Genomic DNA, 23,237 nt, shown 5'->3' with positions numbered 1-23,237 from the left:
TTGGCATTGCTGAATCTGGGTGGAAGGCATGTGAGGTTCATTTTACTATTTGTTTAGTTTTTTGTATATCTGAAATTTGTTCTAAATAAAAAATTGAGTGGAAAAACAAGAATTAAATTAGAAAATGTCATTAAAGATGTGGTTCCAGTTGGATGCAGCGAGTACTAGCAGATATTCTGACCTTCTGTTTAGGATGATCATCATCGTGTTACACTTGCTGATGTGTGGTGTGAGCAGCACATTTGTTTAAAAAAAAAAATGAGCATAAAGAGGTGATGCTCTCTAAAATCGATGTCTCAGAGTCTATCAGGGCCAAGACCTGAGAGAGGGTGAAGTTCTGCTTCTTTGGGAACAGCAGGCACTCACAGCTTAGGGGTTAAGGACACTCCCTCTTGAATCTTAACCACATGAATTCAAATATGCAATGGGAGGAGCAAGGTCACTTCAGATGACTTATTTAACTCCTGCCTCAATTACCCCAACTGTATGATGCTGAATAAAAATACGATTGTTCCTATCTCATGATATCATTGAGAACATCAAGTATGATTACGAATTCAAGTGGTGCCTTGCACATAGTAAGTACCCAAATGTTAGTTATTGTTATTTGTATTATGTAAATAAGACCCTCCTATGATATGAGCGGTCCCGGCAACACTTACGCAGTCTTGCTCTCTCACCTATTAAACCAAATCTCAGGCATTACACTTTAAAGTTTACTAGAAACTTTAATTTTTGTTTGTCTCTATCATTCACTAAAAAAAAATAAAGAGGAAAACAATTTACCTCCTCCTGCTTTGGCCCTCTTTAAAAAGAATTATGATAAAAGCAATGAGGTTTCCACATGACAAGTGTCTATGTCATTCCCAAACATCAATAAGGTTTCTTAAGTGAGCATAAATTTTAATCGTTATAATATATTAGCATGGTGTATATTATAAAAGCTATGAAATCAGTTAGTATAAACGAATGGAATGTTTTAGGAATCTTTTTGGAGCCAATGATATTTGCATTCCACGTGCCCTCAAATAAATTAAAAACAGGGGCCAGGCGCGGTGGCTTACGCCTGTAATCCCAGCACTTTGGGAGGCCGAGACGGGCGGATCACGAGGTCAGGAGATCAAGACCATCTTGGCTAACACAGTGAAAACCTGTCTCTACTAAAAATACAAAAAATTAGCCGGGCGTAGTGGCGTGCGCCTGTAGTCCCAGTTACTCGGGAGGCTGAGGAAGGAGAATGGCGTGAACCTGGGAGGCAGAGCTTGCAGTGAGCCAAGATTGCGCCACTGCACTCCAGCCTGGGCGACAGAGCCAGACTCCGTCTCAAAAAAAAAAAAAAAAAAACAGGATTGCTGGTTTCAGTGTTCCAGATTCGCAGAGAAACAGCATTAGTGCTTTAGGCCTTTGGAGGCTTCCATCTAAACCCCAACTTTTAGCTTGGGCATCCTCTGAATGTTTCCACTCCTGTGTTATCATCTTGGAGAGAATTCAAAGGTTACAATACTTGCCTTTACTATAAGATGATCAGCATGATAACAAGTATGCATTAATTTCTCTATCTCATTAACTAATATACCACTAAAATTTTAAAATCCAAATGGTGACAAATTCTTTTTTTGACATTTCTGAGATAGCCCCATCATAACCACATCTTATTTACAGAGCACCTTACAGCTTCCAAAGGCTTAAACAAGCCTACACACACTACTACATTTGATCTTCACAGCAATCCCCTAAAATGGTCTGGTCAGTTCTTGGCCCTAATATCTAGGTAAGGAAAACAGCAGCCACTGGTGAAATGAAATCTACTCAAAGTTGTATAGAAATCCTAGGAGAGTAAGCCTTATATACATCCACTCTGGCCATCTGCCTTCATCCCTTTTCCAGGCTTCTACTATCTCATTTGTGTGAGGCTGGCTGTGATGTCAGCTTCATCTTGCCTTTAGCGAGGGTCTCCTCACCACCTCGCTTCCAGGTGACCATCCTCCTCTGGACTTTGAGCCATCTACCAGTCTGCATCTAATAGCTACTCACTCAGAACCCAAAACCTAACAACATCAAGACAAGAGGAGAGCAATAGTCTTGGCTGCCTACGACCAATGAAACAAACACAAGATACAAAGACACAGAGAGGTCACGAACAACTGAATGTGTCAAGTAAACTGAGCATGTGACTTCCTTTTATATTGAAGTGTATGAAAAGGAATTCTATTTCTGGTCCTTTCTGATGGACAGAAGTTACTCACCCTCTCCTAGCTTCAGCTTCCTCACCTATGGAGTTTAGTACTGCCACAGCCCCTTAAGCTTACGCTGGGCACAAAAGAAGAAAATGTATGGGAAGTGTCTATCAGTACATGGCCCTTAGTATGGCCTTGATAAATATTTACTAAGTTGGAATAAGCCCTATGGATGAAGAAATGCATTAACTTAAGTTTATTTTTTTTAATTTTATTATTTTTTTCAGGTGGGGGGTCTCGCTTTGTTGCCCAGGCTGGAGTGCAGTGGTGAGATCTCTGCTCACTGCAACCCCCGCTTCCCAGGTTCAAGCGATTCTCCTGCCTCAGCCTCCCAAGTAGCTGGGACTACAGGCACCTGCCACTAGGCCCAGCTAATTTTTGTATTTTTAGTAGAGACAGGGTTTCACCATGTTGGCCAGGCTGGTCTTGAACTCCTGACCTCAGGTGATCCAACCACCCTGGCCTCCCAAAGTGCTAGGATTACAGGCGTGAGCCACCGCACCAGGCCAGAAATGCATTAATTTTAAATGTGATGTACAACAGAGAGTAAAAAATACAGGTTGAGCATCCCTTATCTGAAATGCTTGGGACCAAAAGTATTTTGGATCTCAGATTTTCTCAGATTTGGGAATTTTACATTATACTTACAGGTTAAGCATCCTCAATCCACAAATCTAAAATCTGAAATCTTCCAGTGAGCATTTCCTTTGAGTGTCATGTCAATGCTCAAAAAGTTTCAGATTTTGGAGCATTCAGATTTTGGGGTTTTGGATTAGGGATACTCACCCTGCATATAACTCAATAATATAAATTAGATATCTTGACGTTACATACTATAGTTTGCTATCTAAAAAGACATTTAAAATCATTTTACAAGAATTATCTCACCTTAAATTATAGCTGAATAAACCTCACAAAATATCTAAAGTATCAGCATTTTGGGCAGTCGGATAGAACAGGGGTGTTTAATTCAGCAGAGAAACTGAACTTTTAAATTTTATGAAGCAACAAGAACATGGTTATACATGTTACCAGGAGGAGGAAAAGGAGGCAAGTAACTTTCTGCAGAAGAAAATGTGAGAAGGCAGATTGGGGTAGCTGTGGGTGGGGAAGTGGGCAGTTAAAAACCTGACCCATAATATAGAGATTCCAGAAAATATAGTGTAATACACAGTCACTCAACACACTCTTAGAGGTCCTAGCACTGAAACTCAATAGCTCTCTGCAAAGTGAACATCCATTTTGAGTACTGGGATATCTCTTCTCTCCAAGAAAATGTAAGAACCTCCTAAAATTCTTCTCTTACACGGGAATTAAATTGTGAACTGTACACTCACCAGTTGATTCTGGTAGGCAGTGACTGCCGTAAAAACTGTTTCTGGAAAGATGAAAGTTCTAAATTCTTCAGACTTCAGGTTGAGCAATGAGGCTGTGTGGTCTTTCTTCTTAATGATGTGCACCCTTGGCTGGTACTTATGCATTGAGTTCAAAATTATCTACAACAAAAAGATGGGAAGTACTGAATTTTACATACTTATAATGCTAAACAGGCCAAATTACAGTGAGGCAAGAAAGAACCACATGGTCTACAATTTCAAAGTCAATTTTAAGATATGGATCTACCCTTTCCAGCCTTAAGGCAAATCATTTTCACAAGATACTGCAGAGTCATTGTTGTGAATCACATTTTATCAAAACAACTGCAAACCACACAGGTTGTTTCAAGTGTCCTTTCTAAAATGGTAGGGGGAGAGGTCATCTGAAGGATAAGTTTTACCTATTTTTAAAAATCAAGTCTTTTAAATACTTTTGGTTTGCTAGTCTAGTTAGACCAAAGGACGCATGTCTAAATTTTCTAAAATAAGAAATCATATATTCTAAGTGGCCAGATTATTATTTATGGAGCAAAAAATAAAAGAGTTTAGAAAAGCAGTGTGGTGTTAGACAGACTTGGGTAAAAATTTTGAATCTGTCAGTTTCTAGTCCTTTAATCCTTAGCCAAATGATCTCATCTCCCCAATTCCTAGTTTTCTCATATGCAAAAACAGTACTAACCTCATAGGGCTGGCACAGAGGAAACAGGAAGTGCTCAGTAAATGTAAACTGTATTATTAGTAGTAATAGAAGGAGTATTTATGACAGCTTCCTTGATTCCTAACTTCTAGTTATTAAACCAAACTTGAATCATGATAGCCATCTTCCATTCTGCAGCTAGTAAAAGTTGCCAAGTACTCAGAAATCATAAACACACCCTTGTTAAGGCAGCCAATAGGTAGTATTTTTCATATATCTTTTAAATAAAATATAAAAGCTAGCCATTATGAATCAGGGCAATAAAATTCAATTTCAGATATAAAAGGTTTCCCATATCTTCCCTCCTGTCACCCAGACAGCTATCTAAGTCTGCAAAATTTGGGGGTATGTCTTTCCGGGGATGAGAGGGCTCACATTGTATGCCCTCCTCTCCAAGGAGCTAGCAGACAGCGCGACTCTCAGGAGACATTCGACTATAAACAGCCCGGCAGGACCAATGGCACTCTCTGCTGGTTGCTGCTGCTAGTCATGCAACTGATGGCTCTCCGGCTTTCTTGGCTAACCTGGGCATGGGGCATGAGTGTTTCTGCTGATTGACTTTAGCAGAGTTGAATACTAGTCACTGTGGGATAACTGATATATAATTGCTCGCTCTCTGTGCTGAGATGTAAGCCAACTTAAAGTTACGGGGTTTTAACTGCGATTGAATTTTGAACATGCTGCCTTTTTATGATCTCAAACTGGAACAGGAATAACTGAAACAAAGGAGATCTTTAAATGAATCAAAATAATGTTTTTGAATGATAATATGATCTCTTTGTATAATGCATTTATTCAAAGGATTTCAAGCGATTGATCCTCAGCCAAATACTTGAATAAAGTTGAAGCAGCAAAACCAAACATTTTCCTCCTATCACTAATATAAGAAAAAAATTAACATTCATCATATATTCTACTGAGAAGATAGGAAGAATTTTCAGATCACACCCACCCACCCATACATACACATACCAAAATGGAACAAGCCCTAAGCTTTAAATAAGCTTCTTTTTTCCCCACTTCTACCATCTGAAGGTTAATTTCCTTTGGGAAAGGTTACTGGATAGACTCAGACCCCAGACTGAGCCTCTAAGACCCCAGGGCTCCCTGACTCTCTGCTCAAGCCCTCCTGTGACTTGAAGACTAAGGAACACTAATAGAAATGTGGACTCTGCTTCACTCAAGAAATAATTCTTGAGAATAAGAAAGTTTCCTTTTCTGAAACTAAAACAGCATCTATAAGAGAGGCTTCTTCAGAACCTATTCAAAGAAGTTAGCTTAAAAATGCAAGATCTAAAAATCTTTCCTTGTATTAATAGGTTTCAGAACACACTAATTCTGGTGACAAAGGGTTATATTAAATATAATTTTTTTTGAGACAAGGTCTTGCTCTGTCACCCAGGCTGAACTGCAGTGGCACAACTACAACTCACTGCAGCCTCGACCTCCCAGGCTCAAGTGATCCTCCCATCTCAGCCACCCAAGTGGCTGGGACTACAAGTGCATGCCACCACATCCAGCTAATTTTTTGTTTTGTTTTGTTTTCATAGAGATGGGGTCTCTCTGCGTTGCTCTGGCTGGTTTCAAACTCCTCGGATCAAGCAATCTTTCCAGTTCAGCCTCTCAAAGTGCTGGGATTGCAGGTGTGAGCCACTGTGCCTGGCCAGTATAAAAGTTTTAAAGCTAAAATGCATATAAGCAACCATCTAAGACTAACCAGTTTTTTAAGGTATAATCTTGGTACAATCAGGCTAGACCCTAGAGCTTCTGAAATCTGGTTTAGAGCTATTACTACCCAATGAAGCTGATGCTAAAAGAAGAGCATTTCAATTATGGACAACTGATCTCAAAATGACTCTCAAGTCTTTTTGGAAAGACTCAAATAATTCCTCTAAAAGCTTCACATATAGAAAATTCTAGAATCATAAAAGAATTTCATTTTTCCCTGCAAAAATTTCCATTAAAGTTCAAGAAATTTTAATATAAATGACATTAAGAATGATCATTGACCTACAACAAAATCACTCCATACTTCATAAATTTTAACCTGAAAAAAATTTGTCAGTGGAAGCATGTTTAAAAAAAAGAAAAGATAATTATGCCAATAACCTTAAAGATAAAGATCAACTATCTTACCTTTTCAATACACAAAAAAACAGAAGCATATTAAGCTACTTCCAATAACCCAACAGCACCACCAGTAGAGTCATGAGTTAAGTGGCTACCCTGACTTGGTTGTAATAAACACAGTCTCCTGTGGGCAGAGGGATAGTGCTAGCGCTTAAAGTGATTTATTTGGTTCCAGGTTTAATCCAACCATATGAAACCAAACCTAGAACTTTCTTATTATCTACTTATGACCATCTTTATTGAGAAAGGTCTTCAAACACTTCCTCTAAATTGCACAGATTTGATCCTTACACATTGTATATGTGTATCCAAATATCACATGTACCCCATAAATATGTACAATTATTATGTATCAATTAAAAATTATTAAAAGAAGAAAAAATTATGGAAGTCTATCTAAAGTTTTCTTAGCATAAACTCTAAGACAAAATTTTTATGTGTATCTTTATTTAAGAGCATGAAGTAACATCCCAGCAATGCCTTAAAAAGGCATTTTATCAAATATGTAAGGACCTGCATCATTGACTATTTGTTCTGTTAAACTACTGATAAGAACAAAGTTAATTTTTCTTTTTTCCACATTTTCATAAACTTTATACTGACACAAAATCAAATTGTTTTGTTTTTAACTACAGGGCTTCTTTATGCTTTAATATTCATGAAACTCTCCAAAAAAAAGAAAAAAAAAGTTACATAATGAGTAAACAGCACTTTCCCAAACTGATTTGGACATAAAATCCTTTTGTTATTTCATCTCACATACATATGTTCTATAGACAACACTTTGGGAAACCCCCATCAGAGGTCTTAGCCCTATTCTCTTTAGGTTTTATTATCTGATATGCTGCTGACAGAAATTAAATGCTTAACCCAACAACAGGCTGTAGTAGCCTCCAAAAATGTATATTCCCTTAGTTTAGTTGGCTTGGGTGGTATAGCAATTTCAGAAGCCTTAGGAATTCCATGGGACAGAAGATCCCTGACCTTTTTGCAGAGAAATGGCAGACAGCATTCCCGTAAATTACCTATTAACAAAATCAGTCAAGGTCCCCTGAAGAACACATAAATGTTCCCATAAAATGATTCAGAGATAGAAGGTGGGAAGGGGAGAGGGAAGGCAGGAAGGGACTCAGAGAGAGACAGTTTTGTGTGACTTGTCCATTCTATCTCAGGGAACCTGCACAGTCCAAGGCATGGTACCTACATGGCCATGTTGATCCAGTTCATTGTTGGTGAGTTTCACCTTTTCAAAAGACACCATCTGTTTGAGTAGTTGCTCACCGGTAAAAGGAGAATCTGGATGCACATAGAGCCTAAGAAAGTTAGGAGAAAACTTTATTGAGACTTCTTTAAAAAGTCTGTCTCTGTGGGTTATAAAATGTCTAATTCTAATGGAACACATAAACCATATATAAGTGGGAAATTTTATTGCCCCATATACCTCAAATTTATTACTATTGCAACGTCAAAACAACTCTAAAATGTCTAATTATTTCTTCATGTACCAATTATCTAAATGAGATAATACTTAACAAATTTTCTATTAAAAGCTGAGCAAGCCATTTTTTAAAGGGGTGTGTGTGTGTGTGTGTGTGTGTGGGTGTGTGTGTGTGTGTGTTTTCATCTATCTAGTCAACTACTGGTTTGCTTCGATCAAATGCAAAATCTTCTTGTTGAAGGTGCTTTCAAAAGAAAAACTAGCTTACACTAATCGCATAAGTTCCTATTATAAGCATCTCTTAAATAACAGTGAAAACGTAAATAATTTAAAAGAGAAAATAATTTTAGAGAATCCATTTATTTAAACTTAAAGGTTTAAAGTTTGTGTTCTTTGTAAATATAAGATGGAGCAATTTTAATATAGGGACATGGAGAACTCCCAGTAGTCCAGAGATCAGCTGGGATTCTGTTCTTCCTGTTACATTAAACACTACTGCTTTCATCATTATCTGTTTATGTGCTCACTAAATGAGAGTTAAAACAAGCTAGACACACTTCACATTATTTAATTTATTTATTCATAAACAGTGTAAGCCAAAAAAAAAGCTCTCACATCTTTTACGCACTCACAGTTAAATGCAGGTCACTTTTTCTACCTGTGACAATCGCCTTAAATGCAGCTCTTTGTAAGTCCATATCCTGGTATCTTCTTGACTTAAGTCTTTCTGAAGTCAGAGAGAGACTACAGAACTAATGAAGGGGAAGCAAAATCCTTGATTTAATAGGACAAATTCCTTTATCTACGTTAATAGGTTATTTACACCTAAATTTTATATAGGATCTTTATAACTACAATTAAACATAAATATTTTTACTAGGGCAAAAGCAAGGGATAAGAAGTCATAAAATTTTCCTTGCATTATTCATGTAAAGAACAAGAAATCTGTTCCATGGTTTGTCACACAGAGGACTAAGAATAGAAGAATTCTGTACAAATGCTGAAACTCACAAAGCCCACCAGGAGCAATGCACAAAAAAGGTTGACAGCACCAAAGACTCTTACCAGACCTACAGAGAAACTGTAAAGGCTTCAAGCATTTGTCTGCCTGTTAATTCCACTGTTTTTAGGAGGAGTGCTCACAGTTGCCTTTCAATTTTTCTTTGATAACACAACCACTTTTCAAGTACCATCCTTCCAAGACTGTAGCATTATAGGTGCAGTTGTTTTACTGATCAGAACCACATTCCTCCCTCTAAAAAAGTCCAAAATTATTTAAAGTCCTAAAGTTGATGAAATGTTCCCTAAGAATCACATTCACCACATGTAATAGCTATTAATAAAATATTAATGTATTTAAATATTATGTTCTTTAAAGAAAAGGAGATGTCCTATATGAAAAGGTAACATTATTTTAGATCATAAGTAATATCTTGCTTATTATTACAATCAAGTGATACTATCAGGCATTATTTTTCCTGATTAGGAATGACTGACCAATGAACTTCAGCCTGAAATAAAATGCTTCAAAGTCCTAAAACCATGGGAAATTTTTGCCATCGGTACAAAAATTATCACCTCCCAAGTTCTTCATTTTTCTCTTATGGAGATAGATAAGTAGCAAACTATTTGAATAATAATAAAGAATAGTTGCTAAATTATCTATTTTTATCCCATAATAAGCTAAACGTTTTTATTTAATATCAATCTAAAAAAGCTGAACTAGGATTAATGAAAAAATATACAGGAAGCCCCTCCTCTCAAGTCCCCCAGAGACTTAAAATTCCAGCAATAGCTTAAACATGCTTCAGTTAAGATAGTGTATTGGTACACACTTTTCTTCTCCAACCAGAACAGATTAGTAACATAAACAAGGCATGTCATATTTCCAAAGTCCTGCTGGCCTGCATCAGCTCCCCATACCTTCAGATAGGAAGAAAATGTATGTTTAATAAGAGTGATTAACTTCTTAGAGGAAAGACTAGAGGGGAAAAAAAAAAAAAAAAAAACAGAGGGTTTGCTTGTAGAAAATGGTTAGGAATCTGCCAAAATACTCTCTCTGGTTTAAAACGGTATTGAAAAGTTTGGAAGGTAGCTCAAGAATAATAGTAAACTATTTAATAGTAAATAGAAGAGAACACTGATTTTATTACTTTTAATATCTATTATAAACTGGTGAATCTTGCTCAACTAAAAAAAAACTAACAGCAATTTTTTTTAGATTTTCTTAGTCTTGACTGTTATTTAATATACTGATTTGAAAGGGCTGGGAAGACGCCCTTTCTAGTCTCTTCCGAGAATGGAAAACTCTGAGAGATTGCTTTTAATCTCTTTTCTAGTGCACTTAGCATATGATAAGCTCAATAATATAATAAACTACTAATTAAGCTGAATATTCTATCTGAACCATATGTGTAATTGTCTGTTGATTCTCTGCCTTGACTATGACTCCAGACTAGACACAAAGTACCAGCTGTGACTTAACATTTCCCTAATCTGTACATTTAAATAAATTCTTAGCTCTGATACGGACTTTCAATCAATCACAAAAAATTAGTCATTAAACAACAAAAATTAGTCATTAAACATAAACAACAAAAATTCGTCATTAAAGAAAAGCTATGAGGCTGAGTTTTAAAATCCCAAACATAAAGTCAGCTAATATATTTTCTTTTGTACTAAAGTAGGCAGTTACATTCCTGTAACTTCATCTATTATTCTTCATATAAGCAAGTATATGTTTTCCTGTTAGAATGCTCATTTGGTTAAAATAATAACAGTAAAGGTTTGCATGTGCTTTTTTAAGGATGGTACTCCTGGAAAAACTGTATTACTAGCAATGAATTTCACAAGAGTAAGTATTCATGATCCCTAATATGTTAACTGAGGAATGTTTCATGTAAAAGAACTGGTTATTGAATTACATTCATCCACTAAAATTATAAAGGGAGAAAAATAAGACTTGGCTTTTTAAATTCTTTTACTTAAAAATCTCTGAAACTTTATTGGTCAAAAACAACTGAATTTTACCTAAATGTTGTTTATTACATGCAGTTATAACCATATGATTAACGAATACTTACTATAAGCAACTCTTCTAAAATACACTCTTCTAAAAAGGATTTTAGGACAACCATTTCATCAGTAGGTTTATTCACTCTAGTTTTAAGCAGCAATTAGAGAGGATGTCTATATTTCTATTTATACAAAATGAGTCCACATTTCCAATGAATACTCAAATTGAAATTTAAGGAAAACTTTGAAATGAATTACTGCCTAACGAAACATAAACTTAAAGACAGTGTTTTCTCTATGCACAAACTACCTTTCTCAGAGCCTAGCCCATATTTTGTGTAGTCAATCCTGGAGTGTCCAGGCTTAGAATGCTCTCTTGCCAGAGCCCGCTGCTTTAAAAACACACTTGCTTAAAATTCACACAAGCCAGAAACATTCTGACAGAAGCATTAACAGTTTTCTCAGTGAAAAATCCGGAGGCACGAACCTGGCTGGCAACGGCGGGTCAGCCTTGCCAGCCACCAGCCAGGAGGACCGGTGGTAGGCATAGCGGTACCTCTTGTTGTCCACAGGGACGATGTCCATCAGGACTATGTACTTGGCCTCAGGATCCACCCCCGAAAAGGACACCCGGATGGTCGGAAACATCCTCCTGACAGAGAGAGAGAGAGAGAATGGGCCCTGTTTATGCTGCCTAATAAACTGGCCTGAATTAGGAAGAGAGGAAGGGACGGAGGGAAGGAGGGAAAGGGTCTGACTCCCCTCTCTATCAGGTCCACAAACCCCTCTTTTGTTTTGTTTAAAGCCTCAGAGAAGTGAATACAGAGACAGGGTTTTCTTCCAAGCCTAGATAATTTTAAGTGTCACCTTTAAGCAAGTGTTAATTGCTAGGTGAAAAGGTGGGGGTGGGGGTGGGGGTATGTGTTAACACCAGAAGGTCTGTGATTAGGGAAAACCCCATGCATTTTAAGGATCAAGCACATTAAGTGTCCCAGGACCCGAAGTCCCTGGAGCTGACCCAGTCACACAACTCACCCGCATCCCAGCCAGAAAACTCTGCTCTTGCAAAATAAAAGCCAAAAGCAGAGGTTTCTGGGAAGGATTTCTCAGATACCCTGCAGGGATTTTCTGCAGTCCCAAGAGCTAGAGCCACCAAGTTTTGCCGGCCTCTGCCCCATCCCAACCTCCCTGCAGCCCTGCAGCTTCCTGCCTGGCCAAAGCCCGCCCGGCTCTGGCGCCAAGAGGCCCCCGAGCAGTGCTCCTTCCTACAGGGAATTTTATGGTTTCAAATTTCATTCTTCCGCCCAGGTTTTAATTTTGGTTTTTAATGGGAGCTGGCAGCTTTTGCAAATTGAGGCTGATAAAAGGGAAGCTACTCACCTATCTAGAAGCACCCAGCAGCTCACCAGGCACCCCGGCACAAATTCCTCCTCCTTCCAGATCCCGATCCTCCACCCGCCAAACCTTCTCCAGCTCCAGGGAAAGCAGACCACACCCTTCAGGGTTAGTGTGTCTCCCTGGTCCCTGTGCCCTTCTCAACAAAGCCAGGGTGGGACTTCCCATGACCAAATCCTGAGAACGCAAATGACTAGACATCCTGTAGCTCCTAATGCAAGCTGGTGGAAAGAAGCTGCCCTGGAGCCAAGCTGTCTCTCTGCTCCATGACCAGCCAGTTCTCATCCAGTTCCTGGAAGCACCCTCAACTACCCAGGGAGTGCCCTGACTCTCCACCTCCAACCCCCCACGTCCCAACTACCTGCCCGACTTGGTGATGATCATCTCGGTGCCCAGCTCATGGAATTTGTCCCAAAGCTCCTTGGTCTCCAGGCTGCAGGCGATTTTGGCCATTTCCTCACTGGGGATGATGGGGGTGGTGGGGATCAGCGGCTCAGTGCACAGAGAGGAGGAGGATGGGCTGCTGCCACCGCCTCCACCAAACTCCCCATGAGCATCCAGGCTGGTCAGCTCACCCAGGGGCTGGGCACAGGATGACTTCTCCACAAATTGCTCTGGAGGTAAAGAGAATTGTGAATGACAGCTGACACTGTTCAACAAGAAAAGATCTGGAAAGAACAGCATAACGAAAATGATCACTTGGATTTCACTCAGGAAAAGTTAAGCTCAGAAACTCCAAGCAAGGCTGTAGGGATGACCCATCACTGTATAAAATTACCTGGGATTCCCATGGAGTAGCATGCCCAGTGTTTCCTGACCAAGCTAGTGAGTTCTGGAATGACTGCTTTTCACCACCAGTGCTGCAGCCCACTTTGGGAAATAAAAATGTAAGAGTGGAAGAAGGGAAGGGTGATGATCATGAGGGATGAAAAGCAAATATTTCTATTGTCACTCCTCCCAAATTACAGACTTTGTAGCTCATGGAACCGATGCCAGTCCTGCCTCTTTGACAACCAGGAGAAATTTTTCTCCATGGAGACAAAGGGAGCGAAGAGATCAGCACCTTCCTTGGAGAGGAACTTTCCTTCCTTCCTGGAGCCCTCTCTCCATAAGAGAAAAGGAAACGAGGATAGGAGGGTAAAAGAAAAATGGGGAATGTGGTTTACAAAAAATCAGTCACTTCACCTCTGTGCCTGACTTTCAGTTTTCTAGGCTTTATGATGAGAGTTAGAACATTTTTATAATATTCCTCCCAGCCTGAAATCTTATGAAAGATGCTAGCATACAGCTTGCTAAATCACAGGAGCAGGTTCTGTGGGCCATTTTCAGAAGAGGCTTAGAACAATTACTTGAGGGGTAAAGTATAAAATTTTTCTTTCTCCCAAAAAGGTCCTAGAAGTGAGGACAACAACCTCAAACCCAGACCAGCAGTGTATTAAAGTGAGAAGAATGCTCTGCCATCCACCACCAGGTTGGAATACTGCTGCCTATGAACCAAACATTCTCCCCACAGCTGATAAGGGCCTCGGACTACACCAGTCACTTTGATGGAATACAGGGAGACTTTTGTAATTGTCCCAATTATCTTCCATCCCTTAAAAAAGAAACTACTTGAATTTGCAATGTGAAGTTGATCTCTTAAGTGCCCTCAAGAAATCAAAGCCAGTTCTAAATGTATGTATGTATATGATGTGTGTGGGCATATGGGACACGCACAGATCATAAGGTGTTTTATTTCCTACACATCCGTGCATGAAGAAAACAGGAAACAGAGTGGTTTTACTTTTACTTCTCATGCAATGATAATCCAACCCATGAAAATGTTTTAACTTAAGAATTATCAAATTAACTGCCATCCTGATTTTTTTCAGATTAAGGAAAGGAAACTATACCATAATACAATCTTATTTTCTACTAATATTTTCAGAAACACATTCACATAATGTCTTCGGAGGGAATTAAGAAGTAGTCTTAACGATTTTTTTTTTTTTCTGACAACTGAAAGAGGCAAACTCCCTAAGCCCCAGACTGACCAATGCATCAGGATGGGAAGTAGGAGAGGAAGAAAATGAAATAGAAATGCTTCAGCAGACTGAAGCTGTTCTTTTAAATAGAGTTTGTATGTTTAAATGGGCAATCCTGGGACACACTGGAATCCCCCTCCCCACTCCATAGTTTGCTTCAACAAAAGTCCCACATTCTCTCTTAACAGAACTTTTAGGTGTTTCTCTTACTAGAGTCCTTGGCTTGCAGTCACCTCTGTTGAACTGGCCAGTGTAAGGGACAAGAACGCCTGCTAGTTCTTTCAGAGCCCATCTCAAAAGCCAGGAGAGGGACATGCATTTTATACTAGTGCCTACATGTGTGTGTGGGCATGGGGGTAGGGTTGGAGTTGTGAGCTGGGCATGGCTTTAAAGTTCAAGATTTAGAAATTTCAATATAAGGTGGCTTTTCTCAGAAAAATAAAAAGAGAAGGAAGTAATGTTGAAATGACAGTGCAGCTGGGGCTGGCATGTTTCCCAATTTGCTGTCTACACTTCTGTCAGGAATCCTCTTTTCCTGCTATGTAACAAACTGAGATGTTTACAAAGAATTCAGGGGCCCCTAAACAGCAATGCATAATGTTGAGAAGTCGCACAATATAACTCAAATTGTTAGGTATATTTTTCTAAACAATTGGATTTTGTTTGATTGATTGTCTCCATTCTTTGGCAGGTTTAGATTTAGATGGGAGGTGGGTGGGAAGAACCAGGGGAAGGGAGTGAAAACTTAGAGGACAGATTTTTTTTTTTTTTTTGACATTCTGTTTTCTAGAGATCTACTAGTTTCTTTTTCCTTGGTTTCAAGTAGCTACAGGAATTTTACTTCTCTCATCTTTAAGCCCAAGCACCTTATTTTTGATCTCTAACACTTCCTTTTTTTCATGTTATCATTATTTTGGATGTGATATGTTAAAGTGTTGGGAAGGACAGAGAGAAAAAAGGAAAAATTGGGGAGGGTTAAAAAAGAAAAATTAACTAAAGTTTGCGATCTGATTTTCACATTGTAGTGATACCAGATGATCAGGCTATGTAACAATTATTTCCTGGGGATCCATGAGGCAACGATGAGAACACTTCTTTTTCTCTCAGTTGTAAAGAGATTCTTAAATATTTACCTTGGGCTGGTTCTTTTCCATGTAATTCACTAGTGTTAAGAAGAACATAATCCCTATTCTCCCTTTACTCCTAGCCTAGTGTCTTCTATAAATGGTAAAGGTTGTTAAACAAACAATATAACTAAAAGTACAGGAATTTGAGAAATGGTTACTGGTTAGTGTTTTTGCCAACCTCAACTGAAAATGACGACAGTTATAAAACGATGTCTTGGTGATAAGTCTAGAGCTTCAGTGAATAAAATGGTTCGTGTAGGGAGAACTGGCTTATTCTGCTTTATAGTGGTTTCAAAGAGCTTGCTCAGTTTTATCTATTCAAGTCAGAGGAAAACCAAAATTAAACTGGTTTCTTATGAAGTCCTTTAGCGTCTCCTTGGTTTCAAACGCACAAGCAGGTGTTACATGCACAGTAAATCCTGTTGAGCCTTAAAAGGGGTTTTATTATTATTTTTCCATGAATGTTTTTACCCCAATAAACACACACATACACCATATGTCCGATCTGATATATGGATTCTAGACAACCGAGGAGACCGACGGGCCCACATATAAGATGCACATTCACAGCATTCAACAGACTGAAGCCTCCAAAGAAAACCTGGACCCAAAAGAAAAAGATCTCCCACCCGCGATGTATGGCTCATGGCTTGAGCATCAGACGTTGCTGCGAGCCGCCTGCAGCCAGGGGCACAGACGGATGCGCAGCATCCCCAGTCCTCGGCGGAGGTGGCCCAACTTACCCAGGGGTTTGATTGTGTTCTCCGTCGCCTCCTTCTCCTTAGAGCCGCCGCTCGACATGAGCGCGGCAATGGAGAAGGCGTTGGCCCGGGAGGAGAGTTGGGGCTTGGGCGACGCCGTGAACTCCATGGTCCCCAGCACGCGGTCCTGGCCAGGGACGGGGTCGTCCGAACTGCCGTCCAGATTCCCCAAGGGAGACAAAGACCCGAAACACAGCTCAAAGTTTCCGAGAGCAGTCACAGCGGGGCCAGGACTCCAGAAGTGTCAGCTCCAACCTCTCCAGAGCTGCTCACTGGCCTCTATCCCCACCGCAAAGCCCCAGAGCCGCAGAGACTTCGAAGGCAGCCGGAGAGGAGAGGGCCCACCCGGCACTACAGCGGGTGCGCACGCTCCGGGGCGCTCGGCAGGACGACAGTCTGCACAGCCCGAAGGCGGAAACGAGCATCAACTGCACAAAGTCCTGGAGTCCTGGAGCATCCACTCCGCGTCCTTCCTCCCTCTGGGGCTGGGGACAGCCGCGATGTCCCAGGCTGAGGTGGCCACCAGCCGAGCGCGGCTGCTAGGACGCTGGTGTGGGGAGCGCGGCGCTGAACTACGGACACTGAGCCCTGGCGCTCGCTGCCCTGCGCCTTAATTTGCTGGCGGCGGAGATCCCGGAGGCCCGCAGCCAGTCAGCGCCGTTTCACGTCACCGCTTCCTGATTCCGCCGCCGGGGGCGGGGCCGCGGGCCAGGCGCGGAGGGCGCGCCCAGGGTTCCGCTCCCGCGTGGCCTGTCGCACAGGCTGTACGGTAGCCCAGCACAGGTTCAGGGAAAAGGGTGCCACCACTAGGCTGACGCAGAGGCCATGGACACCCCCACCTGGTCTCGCAGCCCCGGGCGGTAGGGCGGTGCGCGCTGTCGGGAGAGGACACATCATCGCGGCCTAACGCCCGAGATCCGGGCATGGCCCAGTTGGGGAAGCTATGACCAGACCAGGGGAAGCCTCGGGAGTTCTCGCTTTTTCCATTCTTTTTCTTACCTGCGCTCAATGTTCCAAAAGAAACTAGGGAAGCGCTCAGTAGAGCGGAATCCGGCGCCTCTGAGCCGGCGCCAACTGGCCAGGTCCATACTTGGGGCAGATCCCAGGGCTGGGACTCTCATTCGATGGTCCCAAATTTGATCTCCTTGACAGTGGGGCTGAGCAAATGCAGCCCTGAAAAAGATAAGCTTAGCGAGAGCTGAGAGCATTTGGCAAAGGATGCTGCTCTCAGAACCGTGGCTTCTGCTCCTCACCAGAGCGTCTCTAGCCTGGGGCTCCTATTTTCCCTAGAGGGACCTTGGAAAATGGGACGGCTGCCGAAGGGAAGGCGAAGGTCAGGGCGCGGAGCTCTACGGTAACCACACGACGCGTAGTGGGAGAGTGCGAACCTTATGGTAGCGCCCGGACTAAGCGGACACGGACCCCTCTGGTTTTACAAAGGCGGCTGTGACCAGTACTTCCCACGGCCTTGTTGGAGGGCGTCCTGTTAGCCCTGCTCAGCCTGAATAACTGAAATTCTCCGAATTCGCAGGGTAATCCGCTTCGCTTGGAGCCGTGTAAACTCAGGCTGACATACACACTCAAGCTGTACATGTAAATATTTGTTCTCTTTTCCAGCCAGTCGGTCTGGCTATTAGAAGCCTCTTCGTGGGTCTTAAAATTAAAAAATAATAATAATTTTTAAAACTCCAACTTTTCACTGCACCACCCCTTACTACTCCTGAAATAAATTTGTGGGGGAAAACGGCAAGTTAAAATAGCTGTCGAAAACGTTTGTGTGAACAAAATGATGACATCTGGAAGAGTCGTGATTTCAGCCTGTCTTGGTCATCGTGTGTCAATAGTTTTTAACAAGGTGCTGGATGAAGGTGACTAAAAAATGCATTCTGATATCACTATCGAAGTTCGAAGTGTCGATTTATAAATGTTTGAAGAAATTCGTAAAACCATAGACTTTGGTGCTGGAAGGAATTTACGCTGTCGTCTCTGCGGTCTCCATGTGCGTTTGAGAGAGAAAAACAGGGCCCGACGTGGCAGAGAGCGCATCTCCCCTCAGTCCACCCCAGCGGCTAGAAGCAGACGGAAGGGCAGGACTCACACTCCGGGCCCCGACCCTGATCAGTCCCTGGCCCTGCAGCTGTATCTGGGCTGTTAGCTGAAGAGCCAGAGTAGAGTTAACGACGGCTGGCAAGCAGAGGGCTTTCAGATTAAACCGCAGGGTGCGTCTGAGGATCCGTTTCTATTCTTGAATTTTTTGCTGGTTTTGGACAACCCAGACCCAATCCAAACCCCCTTTTGGTTATTAAAGTCCCCCACCCCAACCTATCTCTCCCCAGACACACCTTCTCAATGTAAGTGACATTTCTTTGTATTGAGTGGAAGGCGCACACTGATTCCTTTCCTATATCAAATACTTAGGATTTGTCCAGAAAGAAAGATTTCCCTCAAGAAGTGGGGATTTTGGAAGGTCGGGGAATGTTATGGTTAGTCTAGACCTTGATATATGCTTCAACGGGGTGTGGCAAACCTTGTTAGCTGAATTTAGTTTTCAAAAACTTGCCGCAAAATTATACTTCATAAAAAAAAACCTTTTGATTGTCTTTCTACACAGAGGAAAACTGTGTCCTTTCTTAATTATCTCAGTGATTTTGACTGGAATCTGAGTAATATCATGAGAGGAACATTTTCAGAAAATTTGACGAAGCAAGGGGAAAACTGAATTGCCACAAATCTGTTTCCTCCTCCTTTCCAAGTGCCTACGCGGCCTTAGCCCAGCTCTGTGTCTCTTGTGTGCAGGAACCCCCGACTGCGCATCCTACTACAGGTAAAATACTATACAAGAAAAGATGAGTGATCGTTAGGAGGCAGGCGGCAAACGAGAGGTATTGAAAAGGCCACTTTAAACAAATCCGGGTGACCTGTTTGGGGATCTCTAGGCTATGCATCTTGTTGGTGTTGAAACCTCGGCAGGAAAACATATGCTGCAACATTATTATCGGGGGCACACTGTCCCTCCTCCTAGATTTATTGCCTTTGCAAATCAATATGATGCCATAAAAACGGGGAACCGGTTCTGGGCAGAGAGGTGCTGTCGAAGGATGATTCAAAGCCTTCCCAAAGCGGAGGGTGGGGAGTTTTGAGGTCCCTTCAAAATCCCACTGATAGCGCAGGTTAACACGTAAAACCACCCGGGGGTTGGAACAAAACAAGCACGTTAACACATCTCTCTAGGCCCTTCTCAGGCTGACCGCTGGCAGCGGAGGCTGCTGAAGTCTGAATGTTAGCTCGGAGACTTTGTGTAGGTTACTAAACCTCTCAAAGCTTCAGTTTCTTCATCTGCGTTAGAATAGGGCCAATAGGTCATTCCTACCTGGAAGATAGCTCTTTGGATTAATGCCCTAATGTGTATAAAAAGCCTAACACGCACAATAAACCCAACATAAGTAAAGCATAATACAGAATTTTAATCATATTTAATTTTGAACTGCAAATTCGCGATCGGAGAGACATGTCTCTCGGGTGCTCATATATAATGTAGATAGTTTTGGAATGTACACAGAGCATTGGGGCCACAGGAGGGTACTGGATTGTTATTTACATCCCGTTTAAACTTTGGAGCCTAAGAATGTAAAATTTTGTTATACATCTGAGTTTGGTTATATGGAATTTGATTATATGGAAGACTGGAAGATGTCTCCTTATATACACCACTCTTTCAAATTCTCATTTGTAGCTCCCGGAACTCAGAAGACAGTCGACCCCCAAAACTGTCCAGGAAGTAATCGGTTTCCGGCTTTTGGACAATGGTCCCTCGCTTAACGAATGCTAACGAATGCCCCCTTAGCTGGAAGCTGCGGGGACCGGTCCCGGCAGGTCTAACCAACTGTCCGCAGGCGCCGTGGTCGAAAGCAGAGCCGAGACGGCGGGGCGGGGTGCCAAGCGGAGGGCACAGCCTGGCAGCCACCGTTGGCGGCGGGAGAGAAGGGGAGAAGGGAGACCCCCTTCTCAGCACAAGGGTATCTGTCTACTCCCGAACATGGCCGGAGATTCCTGTCCGCAGCCTCCCTCCAGCTCTTTCTGGTAGACGCTTTAAAAGCGACAGTAACGGGCTTCGGTGCCTTTGGATTCCTAAATTAGGTTTACGGAAAAGGAAAGACTCCTCAAGCACAGTGGGAAGAGGAGCTGCAGCCCTTCCAAGGCCGCTGCGGCGCGTTCCCGGGGCGCGCCGAGAGCAGCGCGCGGCTCCGTGCCCCATGGCGAGCGCGCGGCGCGGCCTTGGATTTCACCGCGAGGCGGGAGGGCGGGTCTGAGCCTTTCCTCCCAGGATCCTTCCGACGCACACCCCGCGGGTTTTAGTTTCTCGAGCCAAAGTGGTCCCGGAGAAGCGCTCCCTCGCAGCCAAGCTGCAAGAAGTGGCCGGGAACCTCCAGGCCTCGGACCGACCCAGGAAGCCTCCGCACCAGAAAGCTCGAGGCGCCCTTGCCCAAGTCTTGCTCGAAGGGCAAAGCAAAGAGCCAGCTCCCCTGAGTGTCACTGAAGTTCCTGGGTGGGGTGTGAGTGCGCGCGTTCCGCCCGAGACCTCAGTCTAGCCCAGCTATAGAGCCGAGAAAGGGATGTCTTGTGGGCGTAAGGCGCTTCGCGCCCATCTCCAAGGCCGATGTGGTGAGGAGGTGAGGGGAAATGTCTTTCTGGCAGAAGCCCGCGGTGCTGCGACGTTGACTGCCTGGCCTCAGGCTCAGGGCGGCGGGCAGCCCAGGGCTCATGTAGTTTCAGCAGCCGCGCTACGTGGGCGCGGGACCCCAGGCCACCCCACGTGTCCGCCCTGGGCCTCCTCCGGGTCCCACGGCGCGGCGCCTCCAGGCCTTGTAGCGTCTTCCCCGGGTCCCTGCGCGCCAGGCCCCGCAGCCTGCTCACAGGACCGCCCTCGAGGCTGCTACCCTCTCGCTCCTCCCCGCGGCCACTCGCTCCCCGTTCATCCCCCACGAGCTCACTACCGCAGGGACCGGCCCTCAGGGCCCCGGGCCTCTTCCTGGCAGTGGAAGAATCAGCGTGCTAGCATTGTGTGCAAAACTCGCAGCGTGATCAAGAACTGCAAAGGAAAAAGGAAAAGAAAAATCTCTTCCGATCCTGTGGGCTTGGAAGCCAGGCCTACTCTCCTCACACCCCTGCACCCTCCTTTCTCCTCCTTCCCCTCCTTCTCCTCCTCCACGCGTGCTCCCACCTTCCTTCTGCAACCTTCCTCTTGGGCCATCGCAGCCTTCCCATGGGCCCGGCTACTGACGTATACTATTTATTTTGTATATCATGATTTTTGTATGAATTTTGACTTTTAAAATTACTGCATTAAAATATTATTTTCTTGACAACTGAGTTTGTTGACATCTAAATTGTGGGTTCTCACCCCGGTCCCAGGCCTGTCAGGAAGGTTAATAATTTCATCGAAATTACACAGATCATAAGCAGTAGAACCGGGCTTCCAATGCAAATCTGTGGCTTCGAAAGCGTCGTTCCTACCGTTACATCGCGCATGGGACTATTAACCTGGAACCCCACGAGGGGGAGAAAAGCGGACAAGGGACACGTTTCCTGCTTCGAGATGAAGGTCTTGTTGGCTGGGCGCCCTGGCCTGCCCGGGCGGACGCGTGGGGCCTGCGTGGATGGCGCACGCTGCAGCCAAACAGGCGGCCCGAGGGCGCTTCCTGAGCTCCAGTTCCTCCGGTGTTTAAAAACAAACTCAAACTAAGTGAGAGTTTCACTTTGGAATCGCTTCACTTGGGAAAATGATCCAGCCTTCCACCAGCAACTGTGCACTGTCCCCTCTGGTGACTGCTAGAGCATCTCCACACATCCTGCTCTCTCCTCTCACCTTCACTTTTCGGGAGCCAGAGTCATCTGTTTTTGTAAGGAGGTTTGAGAGCTCAAGGTGGGGAACACCCAGGCAGGAAGCAGTCCCGCAGGGTCTCTGCTGCTAGCTCCCGCAGTAAGTCATTCCAGAAGCAGTTGATTGAACCTCATCTTACTCCCAACAGTGGCAAAATTCATACTGTAAGCACTTGGATGCCTATTCCCAAATGTCAGCGTGCTCCAGACGACTTGAAACATGTCGTATGCAAGGAAACAAAGATGTATGCGTGTAATAAAAAATAACGAACGCAGAGGATTTGTTCAGTCATCCAGCATTACACAGCACCTACTCTGAGCTGGATACTGTCCTAGGCTCTGGGAATAGAATAGAACAGTGATCTGGACCCTAAAATGCCTGCATTGTGCAACTCACAGTCTGGTAGGAAACACTGATAATAAACATATAAACAAATACAAGAAGTACAAATTGTGATAAAGACTTGAGGAAGAATTCACATTTGTTGGTATTCATTCATCAGGCACTGGCTTGTTGGGGATGGGGACAGAGTTGGACAATTTGCATATAATCCATGCCCCTCAAGTGTTCAAAGCCTAGCTGGGAGATGTATTTTAAAAAGTGCCCTTATAGCAATCATACATTACATTTCCCTCAACATTTTTGCTAAAGAACTCTTAGACTGTTGGGGTGTAATGGCTTAATGGAAATAAACAACTTTAATAAAAGTTGTGGAGGAAGATGTTGGGGTCTAGCACTAGGCTATGCTGCCTCTGTTTTTACATCTGTCAAATATGTTTGCTGATAGTCATATGTCCTTACATCAAAGAGTTTGTTGTGAAGACTAAATGAAACAATGTCTCCGTGTAAGGGCAAAGGACTTCACAGACACTACTATCTGCCAGCCCTGGAACTGGGGAAAGTTTCCTTTTCGATTTAGGGATGATATAAATTCGATCTGATCAAGGAGGTGTGTTCAAGAGCCACAATGTCAACCCTGCACTCAAGGAGTTTGAGAAGCAGCCTTCTCTGGGGTCTGTAGGTTGGTCTCAGAAGCTCTGCAGTGGGGGAAGAAAACCCCGTGCCACTAAGTAGAAGAGCGGCTTTGTGCAGATGTACAGACAGTGGGGCTGTTTTTTGTGAATGCCCTGGCTAGAACTGCTGGAGGCCCACAACA

General features: G+C 43.1%; 1 protein-coding gene across 1 annotated transcript in view; it reads right to left on the bottom strand.

Annotated features, from left to right (window-relative positions):
* TBX20 (T-box transcription factor 20) overlaps positions 1-16,834 on the bottom strand; it is a 51,563-nt gene extending 34,729 nt beyond the window's left edge. The window contains exons 1-5 of the mRNA XM_003268935.2: positions 16,183-16,834; positions 12,650-12,902; positions 11,381-11,545; positions 7,645-7,753; positions 3,575-3,733 (exon numbers count right to left, since the gene is read on the bottom strand). Coding sequence (XP_003268983.1) covers positions 3,575-3,733; positions 7,645-7,753; positions 11,381-11,545; positions 12,650-12,902; positions 16,183-16,309 — 813 coding nt within the window. The 5' untranslated portion in view covers positions 16,310-16,834. The remainder of the gene's footprint in view (positions 1-3,574; positions 3,734-7,644; positions 7,754-11,380; positions 11,546-12,649; positions 12,903-16,182) is intronic.
* Positions 16,835-23,237: the final 6,403 nt, after the last annotated feature.

The sequence above is a fragment of the Nomascus leucogenys genome, chromosome 17 (genome assembly GCF_006542625.1).
Source record: "Nomascus leucogenys isolate Asia chromosome 17, Asia_NLE_v1, whole genome shotgun sequence".
Taxonomy (NCBI): domain Eukaryota; kingdom Metazoa; phylum Chordata; class Mammalia; order Primates; family Hylobatidae; genus Nomascus; species Nomascus leucogenys.
Note: the sequence above shows the minus strand (reverse complement) of the source record. Positions and strands in the feature narration are given on the sequence as shown.